At 41.8% G+C, this 19,864-nt stretch overlaps 1 protein-coding gene across 4 annotated transcripts in view; it reads left to right on the plus strand.

The window, feature by feature from the left end:
• The window catches only part of adgrg6 (adhesion G protein-coupled receptor G6), a 116,713-nt gene that overhangs the window by 26,778 nt on the left and 70,071 nt on the right, over positions 1–19,864 (plus strand). For all 4 annotated transcript variants that reach the window (XM_039598705.1, XM_039598707.1, XM_039598706.1 and 1 more), the window contains exons 3-5: positions 15,956–16,303; positions 18,838–18,977; positions 19,164–19,443. In XM_039598705.1, coding sequence (XP_039454639.1) covers positions 15,956–16,303; positions 18,838–18,977; positions 19,164–19,443 — 768 coding nt within the window. The remainder of the gene's footprint in view (positions 1–15,955; positions 16,304–18,837; positions 18,978–19,163; positions 19,444–19,864) is intronic.

Here is a 19,864-nt window from a genome sequence, read left to right on the forward strand (position 1 = left end):
GTGTGCTTTGTTTAGTTAGTTCACCTGCTGCTGAAACTGATGTTTCAGCCTGCCGGTACAACAGTCCTGCACGGCTATCTCCTCTCTGGAGCAGTGCACAAACACGGTGTGCACCGGTTGTTTGTGTCCTGTTCCCGATGCAAATATATTAAGTATTTATTCAACCTAAAGGATGAGAGGTGGTTTTTTAAATTGACTTCTACTTCATCAGCTTTCTGCCTCTAACGCGCTGAATATGAGTCCTCTCTGCCAAACAGGGACAGAAGCCTCCTCAAAATCATGAGAAGGTTCATTATGATCTTTTATCTTTAACAGGGAACACAGCGACACACACTCGTTTCCTGTCTAATCTGTGCAGTTCTCCTTTACTCATCACTCCCTTTTCATTCTCGCCCTCTTTTTTTTAATTACTTCCTTTTCCTGTCACTTCTCTTCTATTTGTTGCCCCTTTTGTCACGTTTTTTTTTTCTGGCATATGTGCAATCTCCCCACCTTTTTTTCGTTCACATACTGCCCCTGCTGTCCTTTCCTTTGATTTTTTAAAATATTTTTTGTCTCCATTTATTTAGGTACTTCCCTGAGACATTCCTTCATCCTTTCCTTTCCTTTCCTTTCCTTTCCTTTCCTTTCCTTTCCTTATTTTCTCTCTTCTACTTTCTCCAAACAATTTCCTTTACCCATCGTCTCAGACCATCCGTCATTTCCTCTTTCTCCTTTTTTCTGTCCTCTGTGCTTCCCCTTCTCTGTTCTTTCATTTTTCTTCCTCTCTCCTCTTCCTGTTCTCGTCTTCGTCCTGATCAGAAGATGCTTCCTTTTCTGCTTCCTTCTGTTTTTCTTATTTCCTCTCCTCTCTTTGGGATGACCACCGTCAGCTCTCGGCTTATAGGTAAAAATGAATAAACCATTTCATTCCGTCACAATTTTTATTCTGTCAGCAGAATCTGCTGATAATTTGTGGCTCTGTCACATTTCCTGTAAATAAATCTCGTTTTCATTCTGTTTGACTTGGCTTTGATTCTTTTGCTTTAATCCAATTGATACACACAGGGTGAAATTTATAGCAGTCCACAGAGAAACACTCAATGCTGCCAGGATCATAAAATATTAACCTTTCAAATTAATTCTGTAGTGGTGGAATCATCCTCCTCTCAATGTGTGACAAGCTGCTGCCAAAACCAACCACCCATCTAAATGTAAATGCGTGCAGCCGTGCCAGCGCTAATCCTCCACTCATTACACACGTTCCTAATGATTCGTCCGTAACTGCGACAGAAATTTAAGGAGACATTAGCAGGAAATAGACTGCTCCTGTCCACTCTCTCTCCCTGACTCACATCATTAGTTAACAGTCGAGCTGCAGAGCGTCCTCTTCATCATGAACGAGGGGGAGGCCGTAAAGTTTTCCTCCTGCTCTGATTATAAGCAGTGAAGGTGACTTGGAGCCAGCAAGGAGGCATTAATGTGCCACTGCTGAAATAACAGTTAGCAGATCGCACCTCTAACGGAGAGATGCGAAGATCGTTTGTTTTATTACGCCGCTAAACACAAGCAGAAGGAGACAAGAGGGCAAGAAGTGGACCGACCAGATGAAAGCAAGGAGACAGGAGAGGAATCAAGGAAGAGAGGGGAAGAAACTGGAGGGAGCAAGGAAAGGAAAAGGGACAGTAAAAAAGAGAAAAGGAAATAAAGGAAGGATGAAACAAGGGGAAAGATGTCATAGAAAGCAGAGGAAAGGAAATAAGGTAAAGTGAGAAAAATAGAGGAAAGCATACAAGAAGAGATGAAAAAGGAGTCAGGAGGAAACAGGGGAAACTGATGGAAAGGATGGAAGAAGAGAAGAAGTGAAGAAACAAGACGGAAAAAAGGAAAACAAGTGAAAGTTGAATAAAAAACAATAACAAGAGAGGAAGCATGGTGAAGTCAAGAAGAGGAAACCGAAGAAGAGAAAGGGAAACAAGAAAAGTAAAAAGAGGAAAGAGGAAAAGAAAGAAAGATTACGTGTGAGGTACGACAACAGGAAACAAAGCAAGGAAAGTTGAGGAAACTGATGGAAAGTGAGAGAGAAGGGAAGATGGATGGACTGGAGAAAAAAGGAAAGGAAACGAGTAGAAGGGAGAATAAGACAGAGGGGGGTGAAAAGAAATTAGGAAACAAGAGGAGAAGAAAAGAGGAAAAAGAGAAGTAAGAACAGCAAAGATGAGCAGGAAGAAGAACGCTGCTCAGTGAAGTGTGTCACGCCTCGGCCCCTCCCACCCTGAAGTCATTGTGTCACTCTAACAGATTATTGTGAAACAAATCTCTTGTCATTTCCCACATTTGCTTATCAGCACAGTCATATTTGCATGGGTGGACTTCCTGTCTGCTGTTCTGCTTTTTTTCCTGATTGGCGAATACACCCACACCCACCACTAAACACACACACACACACACACACACACACACACACACACACACACACACACACACACACACACACACACACACCTGTCAGGTTTATCAGCTGCATGGAGCTGCCAGAGAAATGTCATCACAGTAATAAGAGGCAAGCAGAGAAAAGAGGAAGAGTTTAGGTTTGATTGATTCAGCTGCTGAGGTTGTCCCAGGTTGGCTGATTCAGAGCCGTGTGAATCTGTTTACCCACAAAGGTGTGACTGTGTACATGCTGGCTGACGCTGAGGCCTGTTGTCCCGCCTCAGCCAACAAGAATGTTCCAAATACAGTTTTTGAATATTAAGGCTGTACCTGTAAAGTCATTTCACACTTACACCACAACTTCTTGACGGAAGTGCCAGATGCAAACGGCCGACTCAGTAAATGGATGAAAAAGCAACATGTCAGATTATGCAGCACAATTAAAAAATAAAACAATTTATCAGAAGATCTGTGACTAGAGTACGTTTTATATTAACATAATGGAGAAAAATACAATTAGCACATTTCCTCAAATGAAAACCACCGGGCCTCGGATAATGGAGGGGGGTGTGGGCGACACAGCAACTCACAGCTTTTTACAGGCACTTCTAAAAGTAACCCCAACGCCTGCAAATATTTCACAATAAAAGCCCAACATGAAAACAATCCGGTCTTTAAGTGATGACGTGATGAATCTTGCTTCAGGGCCCAAAGTACTCTGAATTTAATAAGGCTGTTGTGTTTTTAACATGTTTGAATCCTTTGTATCTTGTTCTATTTAATCTCAACAACACAATGATTACTGTAGGCTTCTCTCAGTTTTTATTACCGCTAATCTTTTTAAAGCTGTTTTTAAACCCTTACGATGTCACCACAGCCCAGCCCATGCAGTATATTAATGACTAACCTCGTATTGTGGATGGATTATCTCAGTTATTCTCCTGACTGAAGTTTGGTCCATTTACAGCATCCTGCCATGCGATTGCATTTGTCCCTAACCATGGGAACCCTAACATTAACTTTTATAGAGTGGAAAAAAGTCCTCCGTTCGTTAGCGTTCGTTGTCCAGCTTCACTGTTTATCTTGTGCTAACATAGCTGGGTCACTAGTGATCACGTAGCACATCATTATATACCAGCTAGCCCAACTTCAGTAACCCTACAAACGTCACTGCTGTTTACTTTCCCATCTTCTTTTATGTTGGAAGTGATAGCAGAGCTGTACGTTTTAATTTGTTTCAGAAATCTCTCAGTCAGAACATGCTATATTATATTTAGATGGAAGCTAGCGAGCTAACTCCCTGCTAACTTCTAATGCCGTTAAACTTCATAAATTCTGCTTTCATGGATGCCTGGATGTTAAACTTAATTGTTACACCTGGTAGAGAAGCCACACTGATCATTTTATTACAGATGAAAGAATTTAGAGAGTTTTTCAACTCAGTAATGCTGCAGTGATCGTTTGACTTAGGGACCTGCAGCGGAGTTTGGGCCCAGACATGGCAAGACCGGATAAGAATGTTTTTTTTCTTTTAATTTCATGGATGTGGTGAAGGAGGACATGCAGAGGATTGGGATGTGTTGGGATCCCTTCACCCCAACCGGTCACAGCAGATTCCGGCATTCCTGTTCTGGCAGAACCTGAGTCTGGGTTCTGCTGGAGTTTACTTCCTGTTAAAAGGGAGTTTTTCCTTCCCACATTTGCCAAGTGCTTGCCCTAAGGGGTCAATTGATTGTTGGGGTTTTTATGTGTTGTTGTTGGGTCTTAACCTTACATTATAAAGTGCCTTGAGGAGAATGCTGTTGTAATTTGCTGTTTGAAGCTCATTTGGTGGTGTTGTGTTTTATTCAGATTCATGTTAGCTTAGCGGAGCAGTGACACCATGAGTGCAGCGGGCAGCTGTGTTAATTAATTGAGGCCCCTCCCCTGTGTTAAAATAATGACCCATCTGGGGAATTTCAGGCCACCTTGCCCATCTTCTTCCACACACCACAGAACTAACAGCCTGATGATATAAATTTAACGAGACAGTCAGGACAAGGTCGGATTTAGGATTTGTAGTAAAGTATGATTACAGGTAAAATTCAAACAACTGTAATTCAAAGCCTGGCTTTTAATTTCATACAAGCCTGTTTCACTGTTAACCTTCTGAAGAAGCTAATAAAGAGCACTGTGTCTTTGTACCATTTTTTGTTGTTTTTACTCCATCTTTGGTTGCGTTTAGGGAAGAATCTAGTTTCTACTAAAGCAAGCCATTTGTAATTTGACAAATGTTTATTGCATGTTAAAGATAAATATACACACTTCAACATACGAGCACATAATAAACCATTCACTCCAACATACACACAAACATGCAAAGAGATGCAAATTATGGTCAAAAGTAATGGGGGAAGATTAAAGGAAGGCTAAACCATAAAGAAGAGCTTTCAGCAGTTGTTTAAACCAAACCACAGATTCAGCAGACCTCAACAGCACAATTGATGGTTTGCTGTTTCCAGCAGCCTGAATAAACTGGAGGGATCCTTTTAAAACAAACAAATATGAAAATATGTTTGCAGCCATCTGTGGAATCTTGTGCTTGTGTAGTAAACTGCCCTACTCTTTTTAAATGATTTCATAATTTCTGTGATTTCTTCCACTGGTGCTGTTCAGCATTGGAGCGCCTCACCCTTGCAGCTGAACTTTGGGCTTCGTCCTCAAGACAATAAAGTTTACTTTGACTTTGACTTTGAAGAGGGAAATGGAAGTTTCCTCTCTTTTTATTTGGCAGATCATTCTCTTGTTGCAAAGCGTTGATTTGTTTTTACTGTATAATGTTATAGAGAGAGTATTCAGTGGCTGATGAGGAAAAGATGAAGGATAATTGCATGAAGATGGTGGCGGAGCTGGCAGGGATGTACCTGTGTACAGAAGTAATGCAGGACAGATGTGAGGACAGGAGCTGGTTTAATGGGTCTGCAGTGTTTTCAGTGTGCCAGGAGTAGCCGTGCTTCCTTCGAAGCAGGAGGCGCTCTTTATGAGATACAGGCCAAGGATGTTTTGGTTTGCTCACATACAGAGACCCTGTGTATTGCTGAAGTATATGAACACACTGTAATGATTAATTCACAAATATTTTACCTTCTCTGGTATTACAACTCTGACTGTGTTCTTTCATTTCCCACATACATATTCGAGAGCCACATCTGTCTTTGGTTAGAGTTTTGAAAGTTGGTATTTTTTACAAAATTGGTAATTGAAACACACAATTTAAAATTGGTAGTTGAGAATAATTTCACTCTTATCCTCTATCTTCCCTGTTCTGGTGTTTATACCAGCCTACTACTCCAACTACTAATAGTAGTTGTAATTAGGTGTGTCATGATATTAGGAATTCAAACTCAACATCAAACAATAGTCGATCCCATTTTTGACACAACGGGTAACAAATTGAAGTGTCATTCGATATATATACATGTTTGTGCAAATTTATTGAGCCCAGTTTACTTCCTGTGTGTTTGGTGGGTTTGGCTTCATTCTTCAGTGCTGATCATGCAGACCTGGTAAGAGAGAGATATTATACACCTTATGTCAAACTGAGTGATTTATGGCCCCCAATAAAATATTATGCTAGTTCATAGGTCATTGCTTTCCCCCCCAAAAAATAATTAATTGATTATTTAGAAAGTTTATATATCAAATAGCATTCTTTTATTTTTAAGCCATTAAAAAGTTTTTTACTTTTTTATGCTTAAAAAACGTCATCTGGTGGGGGGTCAGCGCGTGTACTTGAAAAAGTAATATTTTTCCAGCGGGAAAAGACAAGAATGGCGTCTCTGTGAGGGGTGGGAGACCTCGCATCCTTGACACACATCCTGTCTATGTTTCTGGAGCAGCGAGTTGATAAGGTACTTGAGAGTTAGTTTTATAAGTTCAAAAACAGCGGTGGGGAGTAGAGGCCTCATTGTTGTCCACGGACGAAGGCTGTCCACGGACGAAGGCTGTCCACGGCTCTCCCCGGGGTGGGGATCATTGTCTTCAGGCTCTCGGAAAAGAGCCCGGCACACAGGGTCGCCCAAAGCCCACAGCGAGGCACTGGAGACGGAGCTGTTTGCCGGGGTCTGCTCCGGTGATTGCCAGCCGAGAGCGGCTAGTTGAGGGTGGCTGGGCGAGTTCCAACCTTGAGGTGATGGAGGCAGGAACGGAGTATCAGCAAGCATAGCGGGCGGAGATGATGAGGCCTGATGGGGGCTTGGTGGCGGAGTAGGGATGAAGGAGATAGAGCAGAGGGGGCTCCGAAGTGAGTCATGGTTGTTTTTAGACGATGTGGAGGAGACAGCCGTTGTGGTTTTTAAAGGGACTGAGGAGGAGGAGGCGGGGTAAGAGGGGACCGGCTGAGGGGTGGGGTTATGTAGAACGCTGCGGGTTATTTCCAACCAGGACCAACTCAATTGTGCTTTTACTTAGCTTAAAAAGCTCTAATATTGTGCCATTCTTTTCACCCACCATCTTAAGTAGGGGTGAGTTTTTATAATTGATTTATCGATTAAAATCGATTCTGGCTTGGATAACGTAAAATCGATTCATTAAAATCCTGAATCGATTTTTTAATATAAATTTATTTTGCCCGAAATGCCAGAATCTCTGGTGAAATCTCACAAAATTTCAACAACTACCAAACAGCTAAGACAGTAAGTGAGAGCAGGAACACGGATTCTGCACAAAGACGTAAACACACAGCGCGACACGCGGATCAGAATCAGTGAGATGTCACCTTTCTCACGGTCGGGCTGAAAGCCGGGCTGAAAGCCGACAGCTCGCTGATTCTGATCTGTCGGCAGGTCCGCGCTTTGTGTTCACGCCCTTTTTGCGCTGATTCTAAAGCTGTTAGTTTGATCTCTCTCCAAACAATATTGACCGAACCAGCAGCAAAAGAAGATCCAAACTACGCTTCACATAAACAACAACAACTCTGACTTTTACTGTTTTGCTTCCACCACGATGCACAGCTCCCTCTCTCTCTCTCTCTCTGTACTTCAAGAACAGTTTCCCGTCTAAAAATCTGTCTTCTGCATTATTCGCTTGCTTGTTACGCACAAGTCTACCATTGTTTACAGTGCTGTCGCCGCTGTTTCTTTTCCCTTTTACATTCTTCCGAAAAGAAAACCTAATTTCTGCTGTTCAATACTGAACCAATTTAAACTTTTTAAAATTATGCAAAATGCAAAACACTCAGCCATGTCTCTAATAAAACCGCTGTAACGTCAGAGGTAATGTTCATATGTTGATTAATGGTTTTCTTTCATTTTTGATGTACTGCAGAATATTTTTATAAAATCCCAGGCCAGGAAAACCTTCATGTTTTTCTGTGTTTTATCTTCAGCTACTTTGACACAAAGGCATCTGCTATGATGGTCACACCTTTGATAAAGTCTTGCGTGTGTCAGCTTCCTTTTTATTGATACAAAAATATGTAAATGTACTGATCTGAATTATAATATTTCTGACTGTCAAAATTTCCCAGATTTAAATCGAATTGAATCGAATCGAATTAAATCGAATCGTGGATCGAATCGATTCGGGACCTTGTGAATCGGAATTGAATCGATTCTAGAAATCAGTGACGATATCCAGCCCTAATCTTAAGCCAGTCCTGAGTGGGAATCCGAAGCAATGTGTTGAAAACACCGGACTGGGTGTTTGTAAGGTCCAGCACAAAATCATCCGTGCTAGAGTCATCTGATGTTGGGCGACTAGCGCTATAGATCCACCTGCAAAATGGCGTGGTCTTCGTCTCCCACTGCGCGTATGTGATGGTTTTTCTCACTGTGTTTAAAGGCCGGTGTTGTTGGGTGAATGGTGGAAAGGCATAGGCCTCTTTGAAAACCGGATGCGTCTGAGTTTGCTGGTCCCTGGTTTGCGGTTGCTGCGAGCTCGTTTCCCGCAGGCTCTTCTGCACTTCAGGGGTGTCGATGAGGGTCAAAGCAGCCCAGTCAGAGGAAGTAAAGGCGATCCGCGGTGTTAGCGGGCCAAAACTTTCACCTGCTTTTAGCTGGTAGAAATAGATTTCGCTCTCTGGGAGGCTGAAAGCATAGCCCCAAAACCCCCCAGTGTTGAGACGGAATCTCTCCTCCAACAGGATAGCAGATGCTGGCTGCACCCTGCAAAGATGCATTCGTCTGAGTTCTGCCGGCGCAGCGTAGGCTCTGTAGCTAGTTACTGGGGTCTGAGTGACCACTCTGAGGTTGGTAGGTCTGGCGGCCATGTTGTTTTGTGAAAAAAAAGAGAAAAGTTGCTTGTTTTTTTCTCAGAGAAAAAAAAACAGTTAAATTTAAGCTGAAATGTTAGATTATTTATCCTGAATGCCAGCGAGAGAATAAACCTATCGCTGAGAAGGTAAATCGGACCTGTATCCGAATGGCTAACCGGGGTGCGAGTGGAGCCGCCCCTTTGTTATGTGATTGGCAGCGGGGCGAGTCAGGCACGCCTGGGAGGCGGAGCTGGTCTCCGGCGCAAATTTCGAACGAAGAGCCCGAATCATTAAGGATCAGATACGGAGCGAACAAGAAGGAAAAGATGCTGCTCTGGGAGAGGTTCGATGCGAGTCAGAGCGAAAGGAGAACTTAGACTTTGCTGAATTTTACACGGAGCTAGTAGAGGGCTGGTTTGAAGAAAAAAGACTAAGGATTTTTTTCAGGATTTCCCCTGTTTTCAAATATAAGGCTTTGGGTATAGAGGGTTCCCTACAAGTTATTCTAGGGTTTTTTGTTGTGCGTATTTTGGATAGAAATACGGAGGGTTTTTTCAGGAGTTTTTCCCTGCTTATTTGCCTAAGGGTTGGGATAGGAGCTGTGAGAGTTTTATCGAGTTATTCTAGGGTTTTTTTTTTGCGTTTTTTGGAGAAAAGAGTTTTTTTCAGTAAGTTTTTTATGTTGGGAGCCGCGGTGCGTTTATGATCGCGAGAGTTTTTTGCGACTCTGACCTTGATTCTAAATCTCCTTGTTCGGATTAAACAAATGCAAATAAATTGAAATAAAGTTTTCCCCCGAGGTATGCACCCTGTATGTGTGGCCATACTGAACGTTACAAAAGCACAAGTTTAACTAAGCACTTTTACTATGATTTAACACATTTTCACACACACACAAGCACGGGCCCAGACACAGGCGCGCGCTCACCCACGCACTGACCCCCCACCAGATGGCGTGTTTTAAGCATAAAAAAGTAAAAAGCTTTTTAATGGCTTAAAAATGAAAGAATGCTATTTGATATATAAACTTTCTAAATAATCAATTAATTATTTTTTGGGGGGAAAAAGCAATGACCTATGAACTACGATATTTTGGATGAATATCATAATTTTATGAATATCATATTTTTATTACTTCCTTTATTACTTCCTTTACTTCCTGAGCTCATGAATATTTTATTGGGGGCCATAAATCACTCAGTTTGACATAAGGTGTATAATATCTATCTCTCTGGTAGACTACTTCTGTTTCTGTCTGTTTGCTGGTAGATTTTTCACATCTCTGATTAAAGATTTTGAGAGAAACAAATAGCTGTTATCCTATAACAATGAGTAACATTAAGATGATCTTTGTAATATTAGCCACCTCTCTTAATGATAACTTTGCATTAAGGTGTTGTTATTTCTGACCTGTTTTATACTTTAGTGTTGTTGAAATGGGAGCTTTGTGGACTACTGAACTTCCTCTTAAAGACCAGAGTGTCTGTATTTAAGATGTTGCCCGTGTGTTAAGCTGCTAGTGGGGGGAGGGGCTGTGTGTCAAATGGGGAGGGGCGGTAGTTACACTGGCAGCAGCACAGGAACAGAGCAGGGGGGAAAGAGAGAGAAAGAGAGCCAGGGGCAACAACAAGAGACAACATCATTACATTAGAGGTACGGTAATCATCCACAACTATTTACAGTTACGGATGATAAAGGATTCAGAAAGTTTATTCATGCAGTGAATCCTATGTATGCATTTCCAAGCAGGAAAACACCCAAAAAATCCCAGGCCTATATGACAGAGAATGTGCATCTTCCTTTTGTTTTGCATATTTTAATTTATATTTTATTGTGTTGTGTTTTGCAGTGTTTTGTGTTGTTTCACTTTAAATTTGTTTAAAAAGAAAAGCTGAAAATTTAAATAGTTAAAATTTGAAATGTAAATAATTGTTTTTTGTATTTTATAATTTGTTTATTACATTTTATGTGGAGAGAATAAATAAAAGTATATTTACGGTTGCCCCTAGAGACAAAGCACGTACAAACTCCAAAACGTACAAACTCCAAAACACATGCAAATTCCAAAACACGTACAAATTCCAAAGCACATACAAATTCCAAAGCACGTGCAAACTCCAGAACACAACGGAAGTGCTCCAGGACGCTAGGGGCAGTTTTGAGCTTTTGTGACCTAGTGGCTACACAAGCCAGGAAGTACCAACTACCGGATTTGGTGTGTGGTATTAACCTCTTCTCCCCCACGCCCCTGGCATTGGGGGCAAAAAGGAGGAGATCACGTTTAATCGGTTATAACGCCGGTTGAGAAATATAAATCCAGACATGTGTGGTATCCACAGAAACCTCAGAATCTCAGCTAAAATGTCATATAAACCATTTCTACAACCACCAAACACACCGAAAACAAGCCGCGATTAAACGAGCAGTTACGTAAATGCGCAGAAGTCCGCTAAACACACAAAACCGAACCAGAAATTCTTCAGACTTCATGTAACCGGGCAACGTGGCATCGTTACTTTGAATCTATTGGCTAAAACGATTAAAAAGAGGTGTCAATCATGCAAATTGACCAAAAGACCCCAAAGTTACAGCCCCTCAAAATTTAAAGGGCCAGAGGCCAATGAAGCGCTCCATGCGCACGGCAGAAAAGGGCCAGTAGCATGTAAATGTGTGGTTAATTCTTCAAAAATATATTTTAAAAAAAAGCATTTTTAGGCCTGTTAATAAAATTTATTAATTTCTGCTCTTTAATACCTAAAAAAATAAACTGGCATGGTGTCCAATTGTGTGCCAAAATTGGACATTTTTGTACAACGTCTGGATATTCATGTATTGACAGGGCTGTAGTTTTTCACTGTTTTACTTTAGAAACACAAATCTTTGCACAGATTATGCTTATATGTTGGTTACTTGATTTCTGGAACCAAATATGATCTGAGCCATATTTTTAAAAGGGTTATATGCTAAAAATTACAAAAAAAAATTAGGCGAGAATAAAATCTACTTACTTTTTCTGTGTTCCAGTCTCAGTAACTTTGACACAGTAATATCTGCTTTAATATTTACACCTCTGATTAAATGTCCCAAGTGTTAGCTTCATTTTGATACCAAGATTGTAAGGACAGAGTTTGTAATTGCAGAGAAATAATCAATTTAATTTAGGCATTGCATTTTCGAGCAGGAAGCTCAGAAACCCCCTTGGGGTTTAAGAGGTCAGGTAAATGAACATTTTTTTTTTAATTATTTGAATATATATGAGTGTTTGTGTATAAATACACAAACATTACACATATGTTTTCAATTGTGTAATTTAAGTGATCTAGGTAGCTCTGTTTTGGAAGTTCAGTTAACGCTAGCAACGTGTTTTGGAGTTTATACGTGCTTCGGAGTTTGTATGTGTTTTGGAGTTTGTACATGCTTTGTCTCTAGGGGCCACCGTATATCGTTATATATAAACATATATGAATAAGAAACATGTTTTTTTTTTTTTTACATTAGTAATTCCTTTTGTGCATAATTTTATATTTTTGTTGATAATAAATTAATTAAAGCAACAAAACAACCTGAAGAGCCGGTTGGGAGCTGAAAGAGCCGGCTCTTTTTAGTGAGCCGAGTCGAAAGAGCCAGTTCTCTAAAAAGACCCAGAATTCCCATCACTAGTTGGTATATTGTTGAAAATGAGCATCTAATTTGATAGTAATCTTTATTGGTACCCAAATATCACTTTCTTTTAACAACCCTATCTGGCAAAAAACGAAGTACTGTCATGTTTTCAGAATTTTGGTACTGAAAGGTAATGTAAATATTGGTTTTGGTGACATCCTTGATTGTACTAGTGCTGTAGATTTTTTTAGTAATGCTATGCTAGTGAAAACATGGTGTAACATCTTGAGATATCAGCTAGTTTTGTGACTTTCTGCCACCTCCTAACTCTGCTCAAGCCCTGTTTCACGGACGCCTGGATATTAAAGAGACCAGCCTCACTGACTGTTTTATTGGAGCTGAAAGACATTTTGACTTTCAATGATGTTGCCGTCTTTGATCTTGGAAACTGAAGGAACATTTGGACAGGAAATGACAAATTATGCCAGACTAAGTGAATTACCTTCAGCACCTTTAAATCCATTGAGTAAACAATGTCCAGGGCGTCCTGCTATATTCAGCCAGCACATTGTGCAGGCAGTGTGCTGAAGAGACATGAAAGAAAAGCGTCAGAGTCTGTGAGCGTTGTAGTTTGATATCGAGACTGAAAACATGAAACCTTTTTTTTTTCCTGCCTGCGCTGCTCTGTTCTTGGAGATATCGACACTCAGACTAGCTGCAGTCAAACAGAAGCACGCAGGACGGATCAGACCAATGGTATTTGGACACTTAGAGTGCACTCAGGGAGAGTGTCAGCATCTTGTTAGTGTTGGTGAGATAATCAAATCAGTTAGTGAATTTCAAAATATTATGGCTGAATATTAAAATGTTGGCTGATAAGGGTCCGGCCATTAGAGTCTGTCGATCAGGAGGGTCGGCTGTTCACAAGCTTGTAAAGCCGAGACGAGAGAATCCAGAGAAACGTGAAGTTGTACTGCCAGAAACTTGAGAGGCAGCTTTTAGGCTTTTGAGGGATGAACTGTGCGGCTTACAAATGCCCCCCCCCCCTCCACACACACACACACACACACACACAAATACACACACACACACAACGTACCCTGAATGAAATCAGGGAATCAGGAGAGATCGAGGGTTTCACCAAGAAAAGTCTACACTCCCCAAGAGACACGGGAAACACTCATTTTGTATGTGCGCGTGTGTGTGCGTGTGTGTGAGGAAGAGAGAGAAACAGAGCTGGGAAAGAGAGAGAGTGAAGCTGTTTTCTGAATCGTGTGGCAGCGTCTAGTTTTTCCATTAGTGGAAGGGGGGAAAAAAAGCTTGGTGCTTTTTGATGTTACATCCAAATGTTCCTAAAATTTCACACTGAACAACTTTAATGGGAGCAAAAGGTTTAGCTGAGACACACATACACACACACACACACACACCCACACACACACACACACACTCAGAAGGAGTGGAAATGGGTTTGTGCATAAATTTGCCATGTGTGCTGTGAATGTGTTTGCGTGCACCTGTGCAGTCAGAGTATGCACGTGTATTTCTGTCAGCATAGAAATCCTAAATCACTCTCTGTTGATCCGACATGTTCAGCATGCTTTCAGTAAATTGCTTGTAGAACATAAATGACTCAAGGAGAGAGGGGGGGAATACATGGGGGGGATATAACCTCACGCTCCACGGTTTCAACTTTTCAATTCAACCGATGCCATTTCAAAGCCAGGTGCATTAAAAGGCAGAAGCACAGCAGGAGTATGGCTTACAGCAGCAAAAAGCATTTAAAACCTTTTTTGGGACACAGTCAGCAAGAGTTTGTCACCACCGGTGAGTGGTGATTGTGTACATGCAGGTTTTTGTCCGGTGTCCTGTGAAATCACTGATCACCAGATGGGCTAATAGCCTCGTCACATTGTAAACAAACCCTGAATCCACAGAATTAAAAAACACATGAAGCATGAAGGTGATCACGGTTTCTTAGGCAGAGGTCTCTAAAGGACACAGCTGGGAGATTTCTAAATACTCCTCGACCATCGCTGTGGATGGTGGGCATGGCCGAGGATGTGCCTGAGCTAGGCTTGTGCATTTGATCGACCAATCAGATGTGAAGGCTGGGGAACACCTACCTACCTACTCTGATTGAGTAACAGTAACACAGCACTCTGCAGAGACTCCTTACGTGTGTTTTGGGGAATCCGTGAAGAGGATGTCGAGGATGTTCCATTAGCAGAGAAACACTGACCCCTTCCTCTGGTCACTCATACGTACAAATATTTGTGAAAGGAGGTAAATATGTGGCAATTAGCTTATTTAAATGCATTTAAATGATTTTAAATGACTCCTTTTTCATGTTATGACTCGTGCTGGTGGCTCAAAGGATTAACGGCCACGATTTAGCTGTTTGAGCAGCTTTCTCCTTATTTTGATTTAAGCAGCGCTTGAGAAGCCTGAAAGCGTTTCAGGATCTGGCAACATGCCACGATCGTAATTTAAAGTCTGCTGCACTTCATTAAAAACATTTACCAGAACGATGCGTGAGCTTCACCTCATCTGCTTCTGTTCCCATGAGTGAGGCGTGAAGCTGTCAGTTTCTGCAGTAAAGCTGTGCAGCCTGCACGAATGAATATGAAATAAGATGACTGTGAGAAATGTTACACCGACGAGCTTTCCTTATTGGAGCAAGGGCTCTGAGACGCGCGCATGCCGGCGTTTCTGACGTCGGCTGTGGTTTTGGCTGCCGCAAAGGCCGAGCCTGAGATCAACGGAGGCCATTGTTGCCCCGAGCGAGAGAGGCAAACCATTCTTTCCACTTTCCATTTCAGCTCTTGTCTGTTATTATTTTTTTTTCCTCAGGAAACGTTCTTGTTTCCAGCTGTTGTTGAGGATGATGAAGGCCAACATGTTTCATGTTTAGAAAAATCAAACTTGAGTTCCATTAACAGCGAACGTTTTACGGCTGGAGGTGGATAGGGCTATACATGGCCCCGTTACCGGGATGTGAAAATGTGAAACATGACTTTATATTAACATAAATATGGAATCTCAGCCGGCCAAAGTGCAGCATGTATCGGCACCTTTAAATGAAAGTGGTTTTCTTTGGATCTCAGAGAACTTCAGTTTTGCAAACGAAACAAAAAACACAGCTGCTCGTGTTTTTTTTCAGCCAAGATTTTCATATTTTTGTTTAAAAGTGAAGAATTTGACTGCCTCTTGAAACAAGGGTGACTCACTCACTTTGCATGTGCATGCTTGTGTGTTTTCAATGTAAACTTGCAAGAGTCAGGTTGTGGTGTCAGTCTGCTCGTTTGACTGATTACTCTCTGGATTAACTGCACGAATTGTTCTGGCTCATAGCTGAAGTGCGATTCCTCCAAGATTACTCCTGAACTACTCTTCTTGCATCCCCTCATCTTATCTTCTTGTCCTGTAAACAACAATAAAACGTACTGGGTTTGTCTTCTGAGTCCTTCTTGAAAACCTTTCTTGATCCCTGACTGGCTGACTGGGCTGCGTTTGCCTTTTGACTTCTAAAGATTGTAGAAATATGTCTGTCCCCTGTCTGTTTCACGTCTTATGGCCCTGTAGTCCTGTACTCTTTGTCTCATTTTTATCCCCGTGTCCTTGTCTACTAAGCGTCCTGTCTCCGTGAAGTTGCTGCCTCATTGAAGGTTGTCACAGTGTGAACACTCATGAATTTATCACCCCCAGTACTGGGCTGCGCCTCCACAAACTGTAACCTGGTGCTAACGGAGTCCCAGGGAGAAATCACATCACCGTGCTACCCCCAGAGATACCCCAATTCGTACAACTGTAGGTGGATCATGAAGGCCCCCGCCGGCTTCATTATCCAGCTGTCCTTCCTGGACTTTGAACTGGAGGAGGCGCCGGGATGCATCTACGACTGGGTGAAAGTGAATACAGGCAGCACTGAAGTTGTGTTCTGTGGTCTGACGGCCAACGGGCTGACGCAAAACTCAACGGGGAACCAGATGGTGCTGTCTTTTACCTCCGACTTCAGTGTGCAGAAGAAAGGCTTCAGAGTTAGCTTCCAACATGGTAGGTGAAAGCCGCCAACAGGGTCCTGATCTTCCAGTGTGTCTTAACTAAGTCAGGCATTAAACAAAAAGAGTTTGAGGATTGGTTTGGCGACAAGGACGGCTCATTTGGTGACAAACAGCAAAGGGCCGATGTTACAGTATGAGGATTACAAATGCTCTGCTCACTAAACTGCTCACTAAAGGAGAATTTGGTCCAGGAGGTTTTTCACACGCAGGTGTGAACCCATTTTGGTTTGCTGACATGTGAAATCTTTGCAGCCGACCATTAGCAGTCCAACAACCAGCCAGTGTTCATCTACTCACAGATGGAGGGTGTATCTGTGCAGCACACTGCAAAGTTTCAAACTGGTCAAAAGCAGCAAGTAAAGCAGGGGTGTCAAATGTATGGCCCGCGGGCCACATCCGGCCTGCCATACGATTATATCCAGTCCGTGAGATAATTTCATATGTCAGTTATTGATGGCCCTGCTGAGAATCTATGCGGGCGGGGGTGGGACTTTAATTTGATAGGAATGATACATACAGAAAAAAACTCCCTTAGGGCCGTTCGTACTGCACAAAGTAATTTACAATAAACAATTAACCCGTTGAACCCCAATGCCCCGTTACCGGAGACGAGAGGGAGAACATCTGGTTTAATGTGATGTACAGAGATCTGTTATTTAAACATAGACATGTGTGGTATCCACGGGAACGTCAGAATGTCAGCTAAAAGCTTACAAAACCATTTTAACGACCACCAAACAGCTGAAACAGCAAACGATGAAAGAGCAGGTAAACAGACTCTGCAAAAAGATGTAAACAGAAAGTACGGCTCATTCACCTGACGGCATACACGCGGACACAACATCAGTGCTGACAGACGACGTCTCACAGATTCTGATGTTGCAACCTCATTTCTGCTGTTCAATACCGAAGAAATTTCAACTTTCACAAATTCTGCCAAATTACAAAACACGTAGCTTTGTCTCTAATAAAACCTTAGTGAAAAACAGAAATGTTTCTGTTTTTCACTTTCTACCATAAAAATCTCTTTTTTAAGACTAGAGTTAAAATCTAATGGACAGTATGAACAATGGGCTAGCAGAACTTTTCTGCAATTTTACATATTTATTTCTTACAGTTTAAGTCCAAAGAGTTGCGCTGACAGATTTCTTTCTTTGTCACACCAAAGAAAGAAATCAATTAAACATGTAACTGGCCCGCTTAAGGTCAAAGTGGGCTGTAAAATGAGTTTGACACCCCTGACATAAAGCCTTAAATCATGTGAAGAGGCCTCGCAGTCTCTTGATGAACCAACAGGTGAAGATAACATATAGCATTAGCTTAGCATGGATTTCAGGGCAGTTTGTCGGCCCAGGAAATGTTGGACATTGGAGAGTGGAAAGGCTTTGTTGTTTAGTACCAGGTGTCCAGTGTCATTGCACTCCAGCTTAACACCATGACAACAAAGCTGTTCCTAAATCAGAAGCATTTATCATCTAAAGGCTTTTGTGATAAAAACAGAGGGAAGCGTTTCCACACCAGTTGTTTCATCAGTGATAAAAAGTATAATCAGTCAATCAATTTCCTGGTTTGTATGAGAGGCTGAATTGGACTTGGAAACTCTACATCGTCTCCTCGCTGGAGGCCAGCCTCCTGACTTTAGCTGTATGAGTTCATGCACAGTCTGACTGAAGGTGCATGTTTTTAGGTTAACGTGCAGTCAAGAGACCGGAGCGTCTCCGTCACAGACAGTCCGACGTGTCACCGACTGACCCAACGCGGTTGCGGTGTGTTGATGCATCGTGTGTACCTGCCTTCATGCATGTTTGCTGTGTCGTCGTATTTAAGCGTTTTTCCAGTGAGCAGTGACAGACGACAGCTCCAGCCAGAGCCGGTCTCCTGCTGAGAAACTTTGTTTGACATGACACTTGAGAAAGGCTGAGGTCCTGGTTAGGAGCTGCTTGTGGATAAAACGTGTGTTTTCTGAGAGTCGAACTCAGACTCATCGTCACCGCTTTGCTTTTTTCACTCAAAATTTCATTTAAAAGTTCAGCACATGAAGCAAATATAATCACCAAATCACATCTGAACAATAATAATTAGCTTTGTTAGGTGAAATCGAGTTTTGATTTGAACTGTTTAAACTGAAAAACCAATCAAAGACTCGTTAATTTTCCCTTCTGTGATTCTGAGTTTTCACTCCTGTTTTTGTCCTTTTGTTTTTGTTCTTTTTTAAACATTTCTTTCTTCCTTTGATTGAATTTCTGGATTTCTTTTTTTTCATCTCTTTACTTTTCTTACTTCTCCTACTTTCTATTTTTGTTATTTTTTACTCTCTTCCATTCTTTTGGTGCTGGAATTTTCTCTTTTATTTCATTTCTGTCTTTTTTCCTTTTTTATCGTGAATCTTGAATTTTTCCTGAATTTTCTTTTATTCTTTTTGCTCTTTCACCTTGTTTCCTTTTGCTTGCTTCCTTATCTTATTTCTTTCCTCCTTTTTACTTTTCTCGTCCTTCCTTCTTCTTGATGTCCGTCTCTGCGTTTTAGTTGCTGTGGCCCTGAGGAACCAGAAGATCAAGATGACCAGCGGCGTTGGGCAGATCACCAAGGTCGCCAATTCTGTTTCCATCCCTGCGCTGAGTCAGCTGACCATATGCTTCGAGGTGGAGCGCATCAGCCTGAAACAGGTCTGGATTAATGTCACTGATTATTTTAGATCTTTTTGATTTTTACAGCTTCAATCTTAAGTAAGTCATATCATAAGAAAATAGACCTGTTTAGGGGCTTTAAATTATTTAATTTATATCCATGTGTGTGTTATTCATCCCACCACAGTAAGTTCGTGTTAGCTATTGTTCTTGTTCCCTGAACAGAAAGAATGGATCTTCACTTACTCCAACAACAGCAGCGCCATGTTGCTGAGTCTTGGTTCCGATGGCACGGGGATGAAGATGGTCGTCGATGGAGTGGTCTGTCCAATAGACAACATCATCTTACCCTCTGACTTCACTTACTCCATGAAGTCCTTCTGTGTCCTCTGGACATCATCAAATGGGCGTGTGGCAGTTTACTTCAATGGTAACTACTGGGCCAAGGCCTGCTCCAGCTCCACCGGACACTCCGTGCAGGCTGGGGGAGAATTCCGGATAGGAAGTAAGCTCCAACACGAGTTTCATTTTTTGATGCATTTTGTTAGACATGCACGTAAAGTGTCAAACCACTTTAAAGACATTCTGTAGAGAACCTTCACCACCCGGTAATCACTGGTTTGGGGATCTGCAGGATTAAGAGATGTAAAACTGTCTGCATTAAAGGATAAAATAGATGAAACACACTCGTAGACAGAATATTAAAGCAACCAAAAAAAACTCCAACCTTGAATGCTGATTCTCTGCATGACATTTCATGGCACCCTGTGATGTCACATACATTAACAGCACCTTGGTTTGATAAGTGATGCAGTCACTTCTGTTAGTAAGCGGGAAAGTCTCGAGCCATGCTACCTGCTCTATGGTGCTGAGCTCATTACTAACTCGCTTCTACCTAAGCAGACGTTGATGTAACTGCATACTTT

Source organism: Oreochromis aureus, linkage group 15, assembly GCF_013358895.1.
Source record: "Oreochromis aureus strain Israel breed Guangdong linkage group 15, ZZ_aureus, whole genome shotgun sequence".
Taxonomy (NCBI): Eukaryota; Metazoa; Chordata; class Actinopteri; order Cichliformes; family Cichlidae; genus Oreochromis; species Oreochromis aureus.